This window comes from Aptenodytes patagonicus, chromosome 8, assembly GCF_965638725.1.
Source record: "Aptenodytes patagonicus chromosome 8, bAptPat1.pri.cur, whole genome shotgun sequence".
Lineage (NCBI taxonomy): Eukaryota > Metazoa > Chordata > Aves > Sphenisciformes > Spheniscidae > Aptenodytes > Aptenodytes patagonicus.
In genome coordinates, this window is record NC_134956.1 from 12396865 (window position 1) to 12416196 (window position 19332).

The 19332-nt window shown below is 57.4% G+C and overlaps 1 protein-coding gene across 1 annotated transcript in view; it reads left to right on the plus strand.

The window, feature by feature from the left end:
• The window catches only part of PLXNA1 (plexin A1), a 119939-nt gene that overhangs the window by 18029 nt on the left and 82578 nt on the right, over window positions 1-19332 (plus strand). The window contains exon 3 of the mRNA XM_076346395.1: window positions 4727-4909. Within this exon, the coding sequence (XP_076202510.1) occupies window positions 4727-4909 (183 nt within the window). The remainder of the gene's footprint in view (window positions 1-4726; window positions 4910-19332) is intronic.

A 19332-nucleotide genomic window follows, 5' to 3' on the forward strand; every position in this document is an offset into this window, starting at 1 on the left:
GAATGGGTTGGGTTGGGGGGTGCCACTCTCCCCAGGGGGAGCCAGGTGGTGTTTTCTGTCCCCGTCCTGCTCCAGCTGCCAAGCAGAGCCCGGAAAGGCATGGCTGGATCGCAAGCCAAACCAGACCCCATGGAGCATGTAACCTCTTTCTGGCAGGAATTTCTGTGCCCCTAGTAAAATGCAGCCACCTCTGGGGTGGGTCGTGGCAGTGACGGATCTCTCAGTGGTGAGGGCTGGCCAGAAAATGGGCTGTCATGTTGTTTTTTTATTTTTAAGGAGGCAGAATGTAATTGCTGAAGTCAGTAGTTGCCTGGGATTTACACCTCTTCCATATGGAAAATGTCCCAGGAGCTCTTGCTCTGCTCCGTTGTGGTGACAAGGGGCTGAGGCTGGTCCACGCTGGAGGAGGCTTTGCCGGTGCCCCGCTCCCAGACCTCGAGCAGCGCAGGGCCAAGGGATGCTCATCCCCCAGCACTGCGGGGGCAGCTCCGATTCTCCGGAGCAGGAGGAGAGGACGCCAGGCTTGGCAGCCAGCTTGGGAAATGTTAGTGGTTCCTCCCAAATGCTGGTGAGCAGAGTGAATTCCTGTCTCCTGCTTCTGTCTCTCCCCTCCTGGGATCCAGCGATCCGGCAGTGGGAAGGGGAGTGACACCCCTTGTGCTGGTGTGCTCAGATCTGTGCATGGACTCACATGCACAGCAAAGGCACCTTGCAGGACTGTCCCATCCATTCTCCTGCACCAGCCTCACTGCCTAAATCACTCCTGAGCCTGTCCAGAGGTTTTGCTGCTCACAGTGTTCCACTGAAGAGGGGTTCAGTGTTGTCTAGCCTGGCTCTTTGCTATCCCTGTGCAATGCAGGGACCGAGGTCTGTGTGCCTGCAGCCAGACATGCTCAGTGCATCTCCCCAGCACACCTGTCCCCCCATTCATGGGGGACGAGGGTCTGATGTAGCAGGGCTGGGATTGGGCAGCAAGTTGGAGCTGGAGTGGAGATGTTGCAGCAGGGACCAAGTCTGGGTTCCCGGAGTCCTTGACCCCCAGGCTGGCAGCATGGGCAGAGCCAGTGCCCGGAGCTGGCAGGACGTGGGCAGCAGCACTGCGCAAGGGAGAAAATGAGTTTTGAGTCCTTGGTGGGGCTCACAGCCCAGTCTGCTGGCACAGGGCGACAGCTAGTGATAAACTGGCCCAAACTGGGCAGGGATAAGCCAAATCCTTCCCGGGGACAGCCAAAGAAATGCAGATGTTAACAAACTGTACTGTGCTGGGATTATTCCTGGGCAGTGATTAACGTGCAAAAAGCCTGGCATCCCAGCCTAGCACTTGGTGCCTGCCTCCTGCAACCTCCTCCCTGGCTATTTGTGTCCCCTGCATACTCCATCGCAGCCCCTGGAGGGGCACAGGGGGACGGGGTGTGTCTGTAATGGTGTTAACTGGTGAATTACTAGCTAATTAATAATGCTGAGTGGTGGGAACCTCGCCTCTGCTGTCTGCTCCCTCATTGCTTTCGTAAGTGGGCTTGAAGAAGGGAAGTAATGAGACAAGGCACATCAAGGAGACGGCCCACTCCTGCTCGCTTGGTGCTGTGGGCCTGCTTTCCCCCCTCCGGCAGGCTGCTTCCCCTGGGAAATCTGAGTTTCCTCTGACCCTATTTTGGGGAGGCAGGTTAGTGCTGGGAGAGAGGAGAAGGCTGCAGTGCCGTGGACGTCTGGGATGTCTTGGGGCCAGGGGCAGCTGAGAGGGGTGCCAAAGGAAAGCAGTGAAATAAAAACAAAAGAAAAATAATAATAATAAATAAAAAATACTGCCAAACCAAACAACCTCCCCTTGCAATGGGCTGAGGCCATGGTCCCTGCAAACACCCGTGCAAATAGGAGAGCGGGCAGAGCTCGACGCCTCCTGCAGATCCCAGCATCTGCAAGGTCACTGGCCCTCGCGTGCCGTGGTGTGTGTTGGTCCCTGCCGGCACTGGCTGGGGGACAGCTGTCCCTCTGACCTTCCGTCCCTCCATCCCTCTGCCTCGCCTCTCCCCGCAGCCTGCATCTGCCAGGGATGTCGGTTGGTGCCATAACCCCTGTACCGCCGCCCTTGGCCTGACCTCACCGTGCTGCCTGCCTGCGCTTCCCTAACGAGGCAGTTTGCTGTTAATGAGCTAATTGTCGGCATAATTATTTATCGAGGTGGTGTCAGCATCGTAGTGGTGGCGGGCGCTCCTCGTGGTCCCGGAGCGCAGCTGTATTTGTCGTTTCCCAGAGAGTTTGTTGAGACAAAGCAGAGAGGAGTAAACACCGTAAACATCTCTCCTCTTGCATATTCAGCAGCTGAGGGTTTGGAGAAGCTGCAGATTGAGTGTGGAGAGAGCAGAAACTGCACCCAGGGGCTGCCAGGGCTTAAATACCTTCATGGCATTGACCTTAACCCCTCTGCTACTGCTGGCGGCCGGGTGGAAGATGCTGGGATGCTTTACTGGGGCAGAGGAGCTGTCGGGGCCAGAGAGTGTTTTTTTCCCAGCAAAGCGCCTGAAGGATACCGGGTATCTGGATGGGAGCTGGGTATCGGCTGGAGCCGACTGGGTATCGCTCCCGTCTCACCTTGTGGTTGGGAAGATAATTTTCTCAGATCTGCTGTTTAAAATGTCTAGCCTGGTGATGCAGAGGAGGATGCTTAGCGCGTGTGCTGGCTGATGGATAGGAGAGGGCGCTTGCAAGGCTGGGATTCAGAGAATGGATGGAGAGGTCCAAATTCCCCTTCCCCCCTTTTCAGGTTCAGATGCAGAGAGGGGTTGCAGAGGTGCGTGGTGCCCCACATTCCTGTTTTGGGGATCCCCGCATCTCACGTCTGGCTGCAGGAGTTCCCCCAGTTTAGGGAAGGACGAGTAAAGGTCAGGCGGCCAAGTGAGTCGATCTTTCGCTGCATACTAACTCAGGCACCCAGCAAAAACAGAAGTTAGAGTAACTGAGGAAGCAGCCCAGCACCCCCAGACCGCATGGGGAGGCTGAACGTGACCGGCTGGCGTCGTTCCCAGTCCTCCCCCACTGGAAGGCCGGCACGGCGCTGAGTCCCCACTGCAGCTGGGAGCAGGACCACTGGCCTTGGGGCCGGCGTGGCAGCACGGCAAGGAGGGCGAGCAGCCTTGCCGTGCCTGCGGGAGGCTGAAGCTGTTGTGGCTGCGAGTGCATGGTGCCAGGGCATGGAAAAGTGCCGTGTTTTCCCTCTTCCCCGTGGGTGACTGTGGGTGGCTGGTGGGAGCCGGTCTGGGCTGAACCCTTGCTCCCCAGGCAGTGGTGAGTGGGAATCGTGGAGCTACGTACTGCCCTTGCTTATGTGGAGCTCGGGAGCTCGGCATTTTCCCATGTGCTCTGTGCACATGCTGTATGGATTTAAAACCCCTTGGGGACTGGCATGCATTTGGAGGCTGCTGCTTGCCAAAAAGCCTCTCTCCCCTTTAAATTCAAAGTTACATAAGGAACCTTGTGAAGCGGAAAAATCCCGTGGCCAGAGCAGGCTGTCTCCCCATCGGCTGTGCCTGCCTTGCCGCCCTAACCTCCTGCACACAGGCTCACTGCCACCCTTGGGGATTTGGCCAGAGCCCCTCGCTACCTGGGACAGGCCGAGGGCTGCTGGGGGTGGATTTTGCTGGTGCTGTGTGACCTCGTGAGGCCATTGCCTAGCGTGGGACCTCCGGGAGGCCCATGTGCCCCCCAGGCCGGATACCTGTGGCCAGGGTCTGTTGTTCTGCTCAGCAGGTCAGGGCGACATGGCGAGGATGCTCAATGGAGGGGGTGAGTGCTGCAGAGATGGTCCTGGTCCTGCTCCCCCGCCTGCATCCCAGCTTTCACAGGGGGCATCCCTCTGGCTTTTCCTTGCCTATCGGCGCGAGCGCCTTCGCCGGAGTTCCCTGCTGTCGCAGCCCCAAGGGTGGAGGGGAGTTGGTGCAGTCCTGCCTCTGCCTCTCCCCGGGCAGAGCTTGCAAAAGCTTCTCCCAGGCCCGCGGGCAAGTGCTGAACTGAGGAGGCAGCTGGCTGAGCCAGGCGCCTTGTCTGGGGCATGGCAGCATGGAAAAAAATGTGGGGATTTCCCGAAGACGTTCCTGCGGGAGGAGGAACAGGGCTGGCAGGTGGGTAGCGTGTTTGCTGGAGGCTCTGCTATGTGAAGTGAGGCTCTTTCAAGAGCCCTGACCTGTTTGTCTTGGCATGGCCTTGGCTGGGAAGTGTTTTGTCTCTGGGGGAAGGCTGGGGTGCAGGATTCAGCCCCTCCTGCCTTACTGCCAACCTGTTTTCTTTTTGAAGCTAGCGCTGGGGTGAGGAGGAGAGGGGTGTGTGTGTGCTGGGGAGCTTGTGCCGACATCCCACGTGTCTGAGATGGCAGCGGTGGGGATGGAGGGGGAGCAGGGATGCTGCGCTGGCTCCCGCTGGGTTTGTAAGTGCTGCTCTGTAAGATGCAGAGGACCGAGAGCCTTGGTCTTGGTCTGCAAAGCTTGTTCAGATGCAGAGAGGGGCTGCATGCCTTGGATGTGTCCCAAGTGCCTTACATCAGCATGTAGGGAATTTTAGGGAAGCATCAGCTCATCCCTTCCCTCGGCTGGTAAGATGGGATGGCTGGGACAGGATGGGCAAGGGATGGGGCTGCCGAAGCTGCTGTAGCCAGTGGGGCTGATGGCCATCTGGGAGGTCCGGCATGTCAAGGCATTGGCAAAAAACTCATCTCTCCTCTGTTTTCTTCCAACAGCCGCTGCAGATCGACGACAATTTCTGCGGCCAGGATTTTAACCAGCCGCTGGGTGGGACCGTCACCATCGAGGGCACCCCGCTCTTTGTGGATAAGGAGGATGGGATGACCTCAGTGGCTGCCTACGACTACAGAGGACAAACCGTTGTCTTTGCAGGCACACGAAGCGGGAAGATCAAAAAGGTAGGAAAGCCCTTGGTGATGCTGATGGGGAGGGATGACTGCTCGCCTCGCTGGCTCTTTGGGGTACAGGTAGGGCTGTGCCTCCATCATAGCATGACTTGATATATTGGGGGTAACGTGCAAAGGGCCAGTGAGGGGCAATTTCCCCTTGCTCCCCTCTGCCAACCAAATTTTCAAAACCTCTGTCTTTTGGAAGGTTTATAACCTAGGGAAGTTGAGTCCTGGCTGCTGGTGGATCAGAGCCCGTCCCCTTGTGTCTCAGGGCAGGTGGGTTTGCCCTGTAGCTGCCATGGAGCGGGCTCTGGCTGTCTGGGTCCGTATGGCTTTGCGATTGACCTGGGCAGGATGGGCAGAGGTGGGTGCTGATGGCTCCAGCCCGCCGTGCAGGAGACTTCTCTTCCCTTACCCCACCACGGCACAAAAGGCTGCTTGTTGGTGGCAATTAGCAAATAGCTCCGTGCATGCCTTTCTCTGCCTGCATCTCCACAGGGCACGGATTTCCTGTTATCATAACATCGTGCCTATAATTACAGCTGTACATGCCCTGTATAAACACAGCTTGCATTAACTGCATCCTCAGCCAGGGAAAGGCAGTGCGAAGGTCCTGGTATGGTCCCTGCCAGGGGCAGGAGGACCAGGGCTTGGCTGGGGGGGTCCAGCCCATTGCTCTGTGGCTTGCGAGGTGCTCCAGCACCCCGTCCTGGGCACAGCACCCTGCATTTTTGCTGCTTCTCCTGATCTGTGCTGATCAGAGTGCCCTGGAGGAGGCAGGGTGGCTTCCCTGGCAGGAATCAGGAGCAGGGTGCCGTTGCGGGCAATAGTCCCCATATGTTCTGTTCACCCTGCCCGTGTTTCCCCTGGACCCCTCACCTGCCTGCAGCCCTGCCTATTAGCAACATGTTTAGGGGCAGGGGGGACATGGCAGCATGTGTTAGGGTGGGGGGCAGGATGCTGGTGGTCCTCTCCAACCCCACATCCTCTGCTTGGCTTTCTGCGGTCCTCGGGGGGGACACGGTGGCGCCAGGGCTGAGCGGGGCTGCGGGGAGCTGACGGAGGCAGCTCGTCCTCCCTTCCGGATCGATGAGGGATCTGGAGGGACTGGTGTCGTGTTGCTGGCAGCTTCTCCTGCCTCTGGGCTCCAGATGGGAGGTTTTAAATGGGGATGGGAAGGAAGGAGTGTGTGGGAGGAGGGTTCACAAAGCCACGGGGACAGTGTTACACCTCTAGTTCCTTATTTATGTAGAGGGGCTGGCAGTTGCTTTTTACACGGCAGATTTGTTTTTTCCTCTCCCTCCTTTTTTCAGTTTTTCTCTGGTCTTTGCAGCTTCAGAGCCACTTGCAAGCGGCTATCTAGGGTGGGTGCCTGGCTGGGGTGCGGACTGCATGCTACAGAGTCATGGCTGAGGCCAGGACTTGGAGCCCAGGTGTGGTTTGAGCATCCTCCTCTCCTGCAGGGCTTTCCCCAGCTTTCTTTTTGCTGATTTCTAAACTCGGTGCCCCAAAGAGCTGGTCTGGCTCTCTGGCCCTGCGGGGCATGAGGACATGGAGCAGGAGCTCCAGGGGGAACAAAGAGGTGGGTCTTGGTCCTGTCCCAGCACTGGGATGCCGGGCAGGTTTTGTAGGGTTGTCCTGCCTGGAGCCCCCAAAACCCCTGGGGTTGCAGAGCTCTCCGATGGCAGCATGGGAACATGTTGTAGGCTCCGAGCCATGTGCCACCAGGTCCTTCCCTCTTCCCCTGCTGTGACCTTGCGGTGGGCAGCCCAGCCTTTCTGCGGCAGCCCCTGCCTGGCTGGCCTGGCAAAGCGCTGCCTCAGCAGCTACCTGATCCTGCTGCCTGGCTGCAGCGGGGCCGGAGGGAGGGGAGGGCTCCCCCCTGCCTGGGGAGTGTGAGAGGGGGGCTGCTGACCTGTCCCCAAGTGGTGCTGACATGTCCCCAACCAGGGGATGGGATGCCCAGCAGGGGTACAGCAGAGTGTGACCAAAGTGACTCCCCCAGGCAGAGTGCAGGAGGGGTGCATCCCTCAGCAGCGGTCGCAATCCCTCTGCTTTTAAGTCTTTGGCGTTTCCCACCATCCCCTTGGCAAGCACCTGTGTTAGGCTTGGCGCAGCCTGGTGGCTTCTCTGCCCTCCTGCCAGTCCCCCCTGCCCTTGCCGGCACCCCCTGGCATCATCTTTGGGGAGGGAGGGCTGTGCCGACAGCTGGGTGCTCCCCTCCCCATCCCCAGGAGCCCTGTAATGGATGCTGCTCATCTGAGGGGGCACCGATCTCGCCATCTGGGCCAGGGTAAGGTCAGGGCAGAGTCACTGCCGCGTCTGGATTTTCCTTGGATGGCAGCTCCCATGCCCAGCATTTGTCCAGGCTGTTGTGTGCAGACAGAGCCTCCCTTTGTCCCCCCAAAAAAGCCACGCGAGCCTCTGGCTGCCCTGCAGCCTCTCCCCGGCCCTGCCGCCAACAGTTGCCACTGCGAGGCTGGGGTGCTGGGCAGCACCTGCTGCCGACACAGCTGCAGCGAGACCCTAATTTTGGGGGGGTGGAAGGATATTGCAAGCAATGTCAGATTTGCAAAACTGGCTGCGGGACAGGGGCTGCGAGCTGGGATGGGGAGGCACTGGGGGGAATGGAGATACAGGACCTCTGGGATGCTGAGTGCATCGCAGCAGCAAAGCCCATGGCAGGCCCCTCTCAGCTTGTCCCTGCAGGGTTACTAGGCAGGCGGTTATCTTTGGCTGGCCCCAAGTTATGCGGAGAGGCCAGGCTTGGAAAGCCTTCGGCCCCACGTGCTCGCTGTCTTCTGTGCCAGCAGTCATGGGATTGGGGCGCTTGGGGAATTCCTGCTGCTGCCCGGGTGAGCAATGCGGAGATGACTTCTCACGCTGCTGGGGCTGGCGGTGAGCCACTTCCTCTGCGCCGCTGAGCTGGTGCGTCAGGGACCCGGCCTTGCACCCTGAGGTCTGAGGGTGCTGTGGATGGGGAAGTGACACCGGGACATGAGCTGTGAGCACACTGCAGCGGGGATGTCCGGGGGATATTTGCACAAGAGAAGCGAGGCTTGCTTTCTAATGCTTGGCTTTTTCCTGGAAACTACCTGTCCTTGCTTGACAATCTTTTTATTGGGTGGTCGTTGTTTTCCCAGGGTTGCCTTTGCCATTTTTTGGGTGGACAGAAAGCTGTGTGTATAATTGCAATGGGAGTGCTCAGCCATGTGCTGGAAAGGCACGTTTGACACTGCACCCATAGTCGCCTTTTAACCTGTGTGTGCCAAGGACTCGATTTTGGGTGTGCTTGAAGTGTTGTATGGAAAGGGAAGAAGGATGGTGCTGGAGGGGGTGTGCAACCCCCTCCCAGTAACTGCACCGTGCTGGGCTGGCGGCTCGGAGATGGGGCAGTGGGGCATCCTGGGAGGTGCAGCACAGAGGCCGGTCCGCCCTTGTTAGCTTGCCATCTGCTCCTCGTTATGCAAACAAGGCACCACCATAGGGCTCTGCTGAGCTCTGGTGTGGCCCTTGTGGGTTGACCCAGTTTTGGGTGCCTCCTGGTTATTTTTGGGGGGATGAACTGAGCTCCTCCCTCAAAGCAGCTGGTGGCTCCCTGCCCACTGCCGTCCCTCGGCTGCTGCAGAGCAAGGAGGCTTCAAGCTGTCCCTCCTGCCACAGCTCCGCAGGAGATCTCCAGCGCCTGGATCCAAGGTGGTGCTGGTTATCCCTAAGGTGGGCATGGTCATGGGATGGTGCAGCCAGTGCATCCCAGCCAGGATAACATTGGACTACGCATCCCCTCACAGCCAGCTGAGCTCTCATTTTTTGGAGCATTATCTGGCTGCCCAGTCACCACCGTAGTCCCTGCAGCTCCCTGCCCTGTCCTGAAACTGGCTGGCCTTGGGCGTGAACGCGTCAGGATGTGTCTCCATTGGGAATCTGCTCCCCCCTGGGCCCGCGCTTGCTGCAGCTTATTTATTCTCTCCCATGGAAAGCACAGCTGAACTGGCCCCACATCTGGCTGCTTTGGCTTCTCCACTTTTATCATCATTATCATTATAATAATAATAAAAAATGAACTCTTCACGCCAAGTGGGTCATCCCCATCCCTACACAACAGGACGTGGTGCTTCTGTCCTGGGGAGGGTCGAGGGGCTCCCCTGCAGCCCCCTGTCCTGCCGAGAGCAGGGAGATGGGGTTGCTTCAGGGGGCCAGATTTGGCAGCCTGTGGAAGCACCCCTTTTGTGTAGGGTTGTCATAAAACTTTGGAGAACGATGCTTTGGTGCATTCCAATCCTTGGTGTGTGACTGGGCAGTATGACCTGAAAATAGGTCCTCTGGGGAGGGGGAGCTGCTGACTGGGGGCTTTTTGGAAATTTCCTGGTTGCCTGCTGGCTCTCTTCCCATAACGAAAGCCCCCGTGCGTCAGCCTCTGGGGTACGAGGCACGACCCAGTTGCAGTCCATGTGAGCTGGAAGGAGAAGCTGTCAGGCTCCCTGCCTGCTCTGCCGGTCCCCGTCCCCGCGGGTCCTTTCGTGTCGCCCTCTGCTTAGCGCTCAGGGTAAGCGGCTCCAGCTCAAAAGGGCCCCTTTGTGTCTCGGTGCGTGAAATCCGGCTCCGGGAGCGCGCGGGAGGGCTCGGCCCCCCTCGTGACCCCGCTGCCGGCTACCCTACTTACTGCCTGTGCCTCAGCAGGCTTTTTTCGGGGGCCAGATTTGGGGCGTGACGCCTGCCCTGGCCTCGGTGGTGTCAGCTGGCGACGCTTGAGGACTCCTCGAGCATTGATCCCATCGCAGCCCCTGGAAATCCTCTCCTGCCCGTGTTGCTGCCTCTCCCCAGCTGGCCGCCCGGCACAAGGGCCTTTTGTTCCTCCTGCCTCTGCCCTCTCCCGCTCTGTCCCCATCCCATCCCCTGGGGACCCCTTTCACCCTCCCCGCGACACACACGGCCCCCGTGGGCGCCTACGCCTGGCCCTGGGAGGGAGATCTTGCTCCTCGGAGCATGCGTCTGCACCTCTCCCCGATCAATGGCAATAATTTTATTGGCATGACAAGGTAGCTGACGGTTGCCAAAGTGAATCCATCAAATACCTCTCAGCGGCTCCCCACCCCCTCGAGAGCTCTCGCCGGAGTCGTTAAGCTGTTTTAATCAAGGTGGAGGCTGGAGAGCTGGCGTGTCAAGTGGATGGGGTGGTTGGGAGGGGGCGGCGGAACCTTCCCCGTCCCCCTGCTCGTGGCAGGGAGTGCTCGGCATCGCCCTGCTCCTGCTCAGCAGGAAGGGGCCCCCGCTCGCCGGCGTCAGGCTTTGTTGAGCCGCCCGGCTCCGAACAGGATGTCTCATTGTTGGAGGAAACAATTAGAAATTCATCGTGAACCGTTGGCCTCAGGGACCGGCCGGGGCAGCGGGGCCGGGGCTGCAGACAGCTGCCAGCTCCGTCCTCGAGTGACTCCTGGAGGGGGACGCGGCTGAGGTTTGGGCTCCTGCCTTGTGCGGGATGGACGGGGCTGAGCGTTTCCATGCCCCTGGCTCTCCGAGGGATGCTCCAGCGTGCTCGCGCGGCCTCAGGGAGGGAAAGGAGGTGTCGGGGGGCTCCCTCCCCCCAAACCCCGTTCCCTCCACCCCCCGTGCCCCGGGGCTTTTTGACTCACAAGCCATAACCCTCTTTTTTTTTTTTTTTTTTTCCCCCCATCTGCTCTGCTCGCCACACAAAACCAGCAGGTGAGCGAGGGCTGGGAGCCTGGCGCCCAGCCAGCCGGGGAGGCAGCAGCAGCCAGCCCTGCTCCAACCTTCCCTGCCGAAAGTGCTGACGGTGCACGTCTCGCCTCTCCCTGGCTCCTGCACCGGGCGCCTGCAGGCAACACGCTGCCTAACCCCAATCCATCAGCCCGCTCTGGCTGCCACGGAGCCGCCAACGGGTGAGGCGACGTCGCCGCCAGGCTTTGTCGGTGTTGGGGCAAGGTGACTTTTGGGGAGTGGCATGTTGCAGAAGCTGGAGGAGGGTCAGGGATGAAGGTGGATCCCTAAGACCCCACATCTTCAAAAGGGCTGCTGAGTGTGAACCTGGCTTCTGTAATTGTCCTGAAAAAAGGGTTTGAGGGCAAAACGCCTCTAGGCAGCCCCCTGAGCCGGCTTGTGCTGCCAGGTGGGGCGTGCTTAGGAGCTGGCAGGTCTGTACCAGCCAAACACAGCAGCATCACCTTTGCAGCTGGTCCCTGCAGACCATCCCGTGCCCTGGCAGGGGCTGCCACCCTGGAAATAGGGTGGAAACAGGAAAGGAAAGGAAAAAGCAAGAGCCTGCAGGTTTGTGCCTGCATGCCGTCGCTGGTCCTGCCCCTGTTGTCGTGGGGCTGTGTAAGGCAGTGGTGGCCGTAGCTCAGCAGCGCTGGGAGAGCAAGGCAGAATAGCGATGCTTTGGGGTTGTTGGTGGGGACACTGAGCCCTCCTAAACCTCTGGGTGAGAGTTGCTGGGGGCCTGCATTAGGAAAAGGGGCGTGTGGCCTTGCCCATCGCTGTGAGCATGCAGCGCTGCCAGCGAGTACTGGGTTTTCCCTCCCAGCCAGTGGAGTTGGTTTGGTTGGCGAAGCATGAAGCTACTGAGCATTTTCTGCATCTCTCTGCTCCTGACTGTGGGGCTGTGGCCCCTGCCTGTGACCCCTATCCTGCTGGGAAGAGTGGGAGCATGACTGCTGCTTTGGACCTCGCCTCTTGCCGGGGACCTCTGCGGTGGCCCCATGGGGACAGGGCAGGGTGAAAAGCTACCCCATTGACATGGAAATGAGCTGGGAGGCCCCAGGTCTGTTGGGATCCTCCTGTTGGAGCCATTGTTGCCTATTCACAGGCTTGAACACTGACTAATTTTGGCTTTTCAGGTGGGAGAATAGCCCTGACCTCCCACCAAAGGCAGCAGAGAAGAGGGAGGACAAGGGAGCCCTGCGGCTGATCAGGAAGGCTGTGGTTTGGGAGGCAGGGGCTGTGGGTACGCCTGGGTGGGAAGGGGAAGCGCTGGTGTTCTGCCTCGCCTTTGTGCAGCCCCATTAGCCCAGATTAATGGTGCCTGAGGAATTTGCCCCGAGCCAGTGGCCTGATGGAGGAGGGAGATGCATGCCCAGCAGGTGCCAAGCTGGTTTCGATGTTGTCTGGGTCTCTGTGTGTCCCAGGTAGAGATGTGACAGCGGGGAAGGTCAGCCATCCCCAGTCCCCATGGGCTGACCCCCCTGGTCCTCCCCTCCAGACTGGGAGGAAAATCCATCATAAATCCAGAGCGAGGTAGAGGTGCGGTATGGCACTTGGGGATGCAGGACGTGGACTCCAGTCACCCCTTGGTGGCTGCTGGAGCCTGTCGTCCATCTCTGAGGCTTTGATACATGTGGGGGTCATTTGTCTCCGCTGCAGGTGCAGGCGGGGATGGTGCTCAGCCTCATGCTGCTCTGAAGAGCTGCTGTTTGGCCTCCGTTATCCCCTGCCCTTGTTAATTATGGGCTTTTCTGAGGTGGAGCAGGAGAACAGATGCTAATGGCAGGCTGGTACTGATGGGGAAGGCAGCAGGAAGGTGCTCCATGGGATCGGCATTGTGGGGTGAAATATGGAGGTGAAAGAGCTGGGGTGGGTGCTGGGTGGTGGTAAGGATGCAGACCCCTGGGACTGCGCCCCTGTTTCTTCTGGGGGCTGAACTTGTTGGGTGGTGTGGTGTGGGACAGGAGTTAAACCCCATCCTGTCGAGTACCCAAGAAGCACCCGGGGTGGGACCAGAGTGCTCAGCCTGCATCTTGCCTGGGTCATACTCAGCCTGCGCGATACAGGACAAACAAACCCGGGGATCAGGGCTGTGCCTGACGGATGAGCAAATACCTGGGAGCTCTGCTCATCAAAGGGCGGCAGAGCCGGAGCTGTGGCGCTGGGATTTAGATGTGCCACCCGGCTAAGGAAAGGGGTCTCCCAGCCTTGGGGGCGTGTGTGCTAATCCTGGCTTAGGCCACCACAATGAGGATAATGCTTAGCATTTTACATGATGGCACTTCATGATGAAATGAGTTTGATGGGTTCTCACTTTAATTCCTCGACTGGACGCAGTTGCGTGGCTGATGGTGAATTGGAGCAGGCTGGTGGGCAGAGCTGGGGCGGTGTAGTGGGACAGAGCATCTCAGGCGGGGCAGGAGGGGTGTCAAAGCCCTGAGCCCATGGGATGGACCGCAGGTACCGCGTCCACTTTTTGTTCCCTTTCTACCCAGAATGGAAACATTTCACCTTCTTGCTTTTTTCCTCCATTTTGCCTTTCTCTTTTATCTCTCTTTCCCCCACCAGTGCTCGAAATAGTTCCGGCTGCCGCAAACCAGCCCCACGTTCTTCCTCTCCTGCCCTTTGTTGGGTCCTTGAGGTTCCCGTATCTCACCTCGGAGGAACTGTGTTGAAGGGCTTTGCACTGAATAAACCTCCCTGCATGCCCCCGCAGCTGCTTCCAAACTGGGAAATTTCCCCATAACCCTCCCTTCCCCTTTCCTTAACATTGCAATTGAGTCGAGACTGGAGGGGGAGAATGGGGCTGCAGGGTGACGCAGCGGGGGATGGGCAGGGGGAGTGCCATCATTTGGGGTTTGGTGCTGGATTTTGGGGCCCCCGGGTGCTTTCCCTGGGTGGCCCGTGCTGTACCAGAACCGATCCTGGCACCTCCCCACTCTTTGTGTGCCCATGGACCAGCTGCCGGCACGAAACCTCCCCGTGGCAGCAAGAGCAATTGTCTACATGGGAAGCAATAGTGGGAAAGTTTTATTTAATGGATGCTTAGTTCTTTTAATGCCATTTAGCAGCTGGAGAGAAGGAAGAGAGCCAGTGCCATGTGACAAGCTGGTTCTCTGCAAACTGAGGACGGGCCATGGTGATGGGGAGCATCCCTACAGTCTCACGGAGAAAGGCAGGATAATCTGATAGCACTTTAATTTTGCCACGCTTCATGCTTTTGAGGGCAGTATCGGTTGGTTGCTCTGTGCCGGGACAGGTCTGGCACGGCTGGGGCGCTCGGTGGGGGGATGCAGGGAGGGGTTGTGCCGGCAGAGCTGGTGCTGGGGGAAGCATCTCCCTCCCGCCGTAATCCCCATATGGGCGAAGGAAACGACGCCGGGCTGAAAAAACCCGTGTGGTTTTTATTAGCTATAACCCTAATGATGTATTTTGTATTGCTCTCCTGCGTGGATAAAAATTACCAGACCTTGAACAAAGGAAAAAAAAAAAGGTCTCTCTGACCTTGAAGCTGTTCGTTCACTCGTCTTCATTTCATTCCCCTCGGCTGGGGATGCGGGTCAGTTTTGGGTGCTATTTATAGTCCGCTTCACTTGACGGTTTTCTTTACAAAGCAAAAGGTTGTCACCTTTGTTTCTGATACTGCAGAGAGGAGCTGCTCAAGGGAAAAGGAAGAATAAATGAGAAATTTTTCAGAGTGTTCCTGTACATGGCAAAGCTTTGTAATCTGGAAAGATCAAAAAGCCCCGGACTGCCACGCTGAGCTCCTCGTGCAGACATAGCCAGGGTCCATGTGGCCCAGAGGGGTACGGGATGATGCTCTGCTGTGCTGGCCAGTGGCTGCTGGGACCGGTCAGAGCCTTTATCCACTCCAAAACGACGATGCTTTCCCTTCCCGGGCAGCTTGGCTTGCCTCTCCGTATCTGGCACGGTTGGTTTGGGTTGAAACAGCATGTTAGCTTAATTCTTCCCTTCTCCCTCCCCCATGAAGGAAGCTGCAGCCACATTTCCCACCTTCACCGGAGCCGCCCACCCGGAGGAGTCCCGCTGCCGAAATGGCATCACCCGCCTGCATCCCCTCCTCCGGCCCCATCCCTGACTGACAGATTCGTTGAAACAACAAATGTTGCTGTAATTTAATTTTCAGGCAAACAATAGTCCGGGGACAATGTTAAATTCATGAAACTGCCTTAATGTGATGAAATTTAATGAAGCAATTTGTGCGCTAGCGTGGCTGTGCGTGGCTCTGGGGTAGCGGGGATGCCGCTCCATCCTGCCGGGCGGTCCCTCTTTGGGGATGAGCCGGGGAAAGGTTGATGCTCCAGGGGAAAGTGGGGGGGTTGTCCTGCTGCTCCCCAAACTGTGTGTGCTCTTGCGGTGCAGCTTTCCCGTCCTGCTCCCCGATGCTGCTGAGGTGTGGGCTGAGAGCCGGTGGGTCCAAGCTCTGTGGTTTGGCTGGGAGGGGGAGGGTTAATGAGAGTGTTTTGGGGCAGGAGTGGGCTTGCTCTCTGCAGGCTCTGTCTTCCCTGGTCCTTTCCTCCCTTTGCCTGGAGCCCTGGTGAGTCCCTTCACCCCCCCAGCCCCCTTAGTGAGGGGCAGGGGGTGAGGTGTCCCTGCTGGGGGTCCTTTTGCTGAGGGCAGGGCCAGGGAATTGCCCTCCAGAGCTGGGCAGCAGAGGAGGGTTTGGCAAGGGTCCAGGCAAAGGGCTCCTGGCCACCCTGCAGCTGATCTCCATCTGCTCCTGGAGACCTCTTGTCCCTGCTGGTCCTGGGGATGCCACTTGGCAAGGGCAGGCAGAGCGCAGAGAGGGGAGAGGAGCCATTTCCTTGTGCTGGATCTGCATCTCGGAGTGCTTTTCCTCGGGGGTGAGGAGACCCGTGCAAACACGCTTTCCTCCCCCAGCCCCTGCTTTAGGGTGCCAGATCAAAGCCTCAGATGTTGTAGCACCCCATCTCCCATGCATGCGGCGCTGGCTCTTCCCAATAGGGATTGCCTCCAGGGCCACCCTGGGTTGCAATATCCACGGGGCTGTTAGCTGAGGCTCTTTCCTTTGTAGCAAGAATTAGGAGTGACACTGCACTGGGAGAGCACAGGCTTGTCTTTGGCGGGGTTATGGTTCTGAAAGCAGGTGAGAAGAGGCAGTTTGGAGGGTGGAGAGCCCAGCTGCTTGCTCTAGGGGTGGATTGGATTTGTGCCACCTTGCCAGCATCCCTTGGGCACCCTGGCCTACACTAGTAACGCATAGGCTTCTGCTGTGTCCCAGGAGAGGTTTCCCTGCCATTTCTTTCTCCTCGGTGATTGACAGAGCCCCATAGTTCTTAATTATGTGTCGGCATCCGCAGAACAAACCTGGTGCTGCTGTAGCTGGAGGCTTAATGCTGGCAATGCTGCTCGCTGGGCCAGGTGGCTGCAGATGTAAAGGGCTTCCTTGCCTTTTTGGGGACAACTCAGTGTCCTTGTGGGATGCGACGGACCTTTGGAGATGCGTGGGTGGGAGCTGGGGCAGTGGCGGATGAAGGGACGATGTTAAACGTACGTGTGGATGATTTCACTGTGAGCTGTTCTGCAGCAAAGCCTGGGGAGGAGGGAGCCGGAGACACGTAGATGCCATCTCTTTCGGGGTGGGAAACGGGACCTCCCAGATCCATGAGTCTCCAGCAGGGCTTTTCTCACTTGCAGAAGTCCTCCCTGGCCCTCTCGCATCCCCCCAGTCCTCCCAGCAATCCCTGCCAAAACCTGAGCTCCACCAAACTTGTGTCACTGGTGATGCTCTTCCCAGCCAGGACTTAAAGCTAAATTTCCACTGAAAGATGCAGCAAAATCCTTCCGAGGGTGTATTTTGGGCTCAGCAGGGGTGCTCACGGAAAGCTTGAGGTCTATAGAGCAGTTTGCAGTCCTGGAAGCTGTGAAGGCAGCAGGTCTGCTGGTCTCGGAGTCTGGGTCAGTGCCTCGGTGTTCCCTGGCTCCCCTGGCTTTTTGCTTTCCATTGACAGCGGTCAAAAATTAACTGGCAGCTGTTGAGCAAAATACAACTGAAAAAATTCACGGAGGAAAAATATGATGCAGTTTTGATGTGTGTGTGTATATATATATATATATGTATTTTTCTTCAAAAGCTTCCAAAAATAGGCCTGTGTCTTGGCCAGGGTGACTGTGTCTGTAATTAGCTATGGAAAATGGATGTCTTAGCGAGGCTGGTATGTATGCAGCCATGCAGAAAGGCTCTGCGGCCCCGATGAGGAGGTCAGGATGCAGGACCTCGGGGGCAGTGGGCATGGCTGGAGGGCTGGGGTGTGCAGGCAGTGGGCTCCCACTGTGCGGTCTGTACCAGCAGCTTTCATGGCAGAGGGATGGGAGCAGCCCCTGCCCCCTGGATGGAGATGCTGGATGGGGTTGGGCTCACCGCTGCGGCGCTTGGTTTCCTGGGGGGGCGATGCATGTGATGATACTTGTGAGAAATGAGCAAAATACTTTAAAAAGACCCAAGAAGCCCAAAACTGCACCTCGCCTGCATGGCCCATGCCAGCTGATTCCCACTCTGTCCGAGGAATGGGAACTTCCCAAATTGAATTCTCTGTTTATTTCCCCAGGGTTTCTCCGTGTTACTCTCCCTCTCTTTCTGGTGTGTTTATGAGCCTCAAGGGATCTGTTTTTATGCTCAATGTTTAAAATTAAAGATGTGTTTCTCTTCTAGCAGGTGAGATAAACACTCCCCGTCTCAGCTGGGGGTTTCCTTCCTGCCTCTCCTCCCCTCCCTGAATCTGCTGGTGGGAAAGCGTGAGCCCGTGGCTGGAGCAAATAATCTGTGAACGGGATGCCTGGGCTCTCCTCTCAGCAGGATAAGTCGGCTTCGATGCTGCAGGGAAGCAGGATGGCCGGGCTCTCAGTTGTGTGAGCTTTGGCTTCTTTCTCTGGTGGCTTCTTGTTTTAAGTGGGCAAAAGTTGCTACCTTTGGCGTGGGGATGGAGGAGGAGGGAATAAGGGGGAGAAATGTGCTTGCTTGAGCTTCAAAGTGTGGTTCATCTCTGTGACTAAGGGCATGCTGTGTGACGATGCGGTACCGCTGCTCATCTGCAGGAGGACTCCTTAAATTGTGGTAACTCGGTTGTATGGCAGCGTCAGCGTTTCTGGCCGGAGGCTGTGTGGGGGCTGGCACAACCAGGATGGCACCTACTGCCTGCCCTCCCCGTGGGGTGTGCTGCTCGCGGTCCCTCGAGGGCATCCCCCTGGGCCTCGTCCCCCCTTCAGCCACTGATCCCAGAAGTGGAGAGCAACAGCATCCCACCAGCTTAAGGAGAGGTGGCGAGCCGTGGAGGGGCTTCCTCTATGCTCCTTCACGGAGTCCAGCATCACAGCTTGCCTTCCCCTCCACAGCCTTGTCCTTTCAGACTGCAGTCGGGGATGCCCTTCTGCCTGATGCCTGCTCGCCCAGGCTGTTGAAAGAAGACCTGGGCTTCATTTTGGAAATTGAAGCAATTAAAGAGCACGCAAACAGCTCTGGTCCCTCCCGACACCGTATCTGCCCAGGTGGCTTTTGGTGCCTCCCTCCTGGGATGGGAGCATCTCTGCTCACCTCTGCTCGGCTCCATTTCTCCCGCTCCCATGTACTGCTGTGCTTGTGTGAGCATCCTCACCACCGTGCTGCAAAAGCCTTGGCTGTAAACCCAGCCTAAATCCCCAAGAACATTATTTTTCATCTGAGACTTGGCCCACCGTGCATTTTTGCGTCAGTGCCTGAGGTGGTACCATGCACCTGCGGAGCGGGGGTATTTTTGCAAGCATCTAGTGAGCTCTGAGTCTTGCCTTCGGTGTCCTTGCCGCGGGTGGCAGCTCTCACCGGCCAAGGCTGTTGAGTCAAAACTGTTGTTTCTGACCCCCCTAACCTCCCTAATTCTGTTTATGCTCGTGAGCAGGGAGAAACAGAGAGAGTGAGTGAGCATTTTTTTAATGGTTTGCGAGTGTCTGGTGATGTTTTTCATCAGGAAAATGATAGTTGTATAGAAGCAATTAATTGGAGGAAAAGTTTATGGTAATAAATTTCAAGAATGTTTCAAGGATGGTTTGGATGAAATAGATTTTTTTTTTTTTTTTTAAAGCCTCCCAGCAAAAACAAAAACCTTGCCCTATTTTGAACCTTGCCAAAGAGAAACAACTTCAAAACTTCAATTTTCTGTTTTTTGGGGCTTGTGTGTGTGTAACATTTAAGTGCTTTTTTTCCTCCCTCAGCCTGTGCTCGTTAAACAAAAGCATGTGTTTTCTTGGCGCGGTTCCCCAGAGGCAGCTCTGCCGGAGTGGAGGGCAGGGGCTGCGGAGGTGACGGCCGCACGAGTCCAGGCAAGTCCTGTTTTTTGGCAGGAGCTGGAGTCCTCCCTTTTTGGGGTGGGGGGTGGGGTGGACTGTGGTCAGTTCGCTTCTCCTGCCTGCGTCGCCTGTTTCTCCTCCGTGTCATCTGCGGATGGCAATGCCTGCAGCCAAAAGGAGGAGCAAGCTATAGGCATGCGCGGAGTACTTTGATATCCTGGGGCAGAAGGTGATAAAGGAAAGAATTAATGCTTCAGGGTGATGTTAGCGCCTTGGCTGCCTCTCCCCGTGCAGCCATCGTCTGTGGCTTGTGGGCTGTTAGTAACCCTGCTGCGCCTCTTGCTCCCTAGAGCGAGTGAGGGTTTGGGAAGGTTAGCGTGAAAAAAGGGACGTTTTATGTGGGAGATGATTTC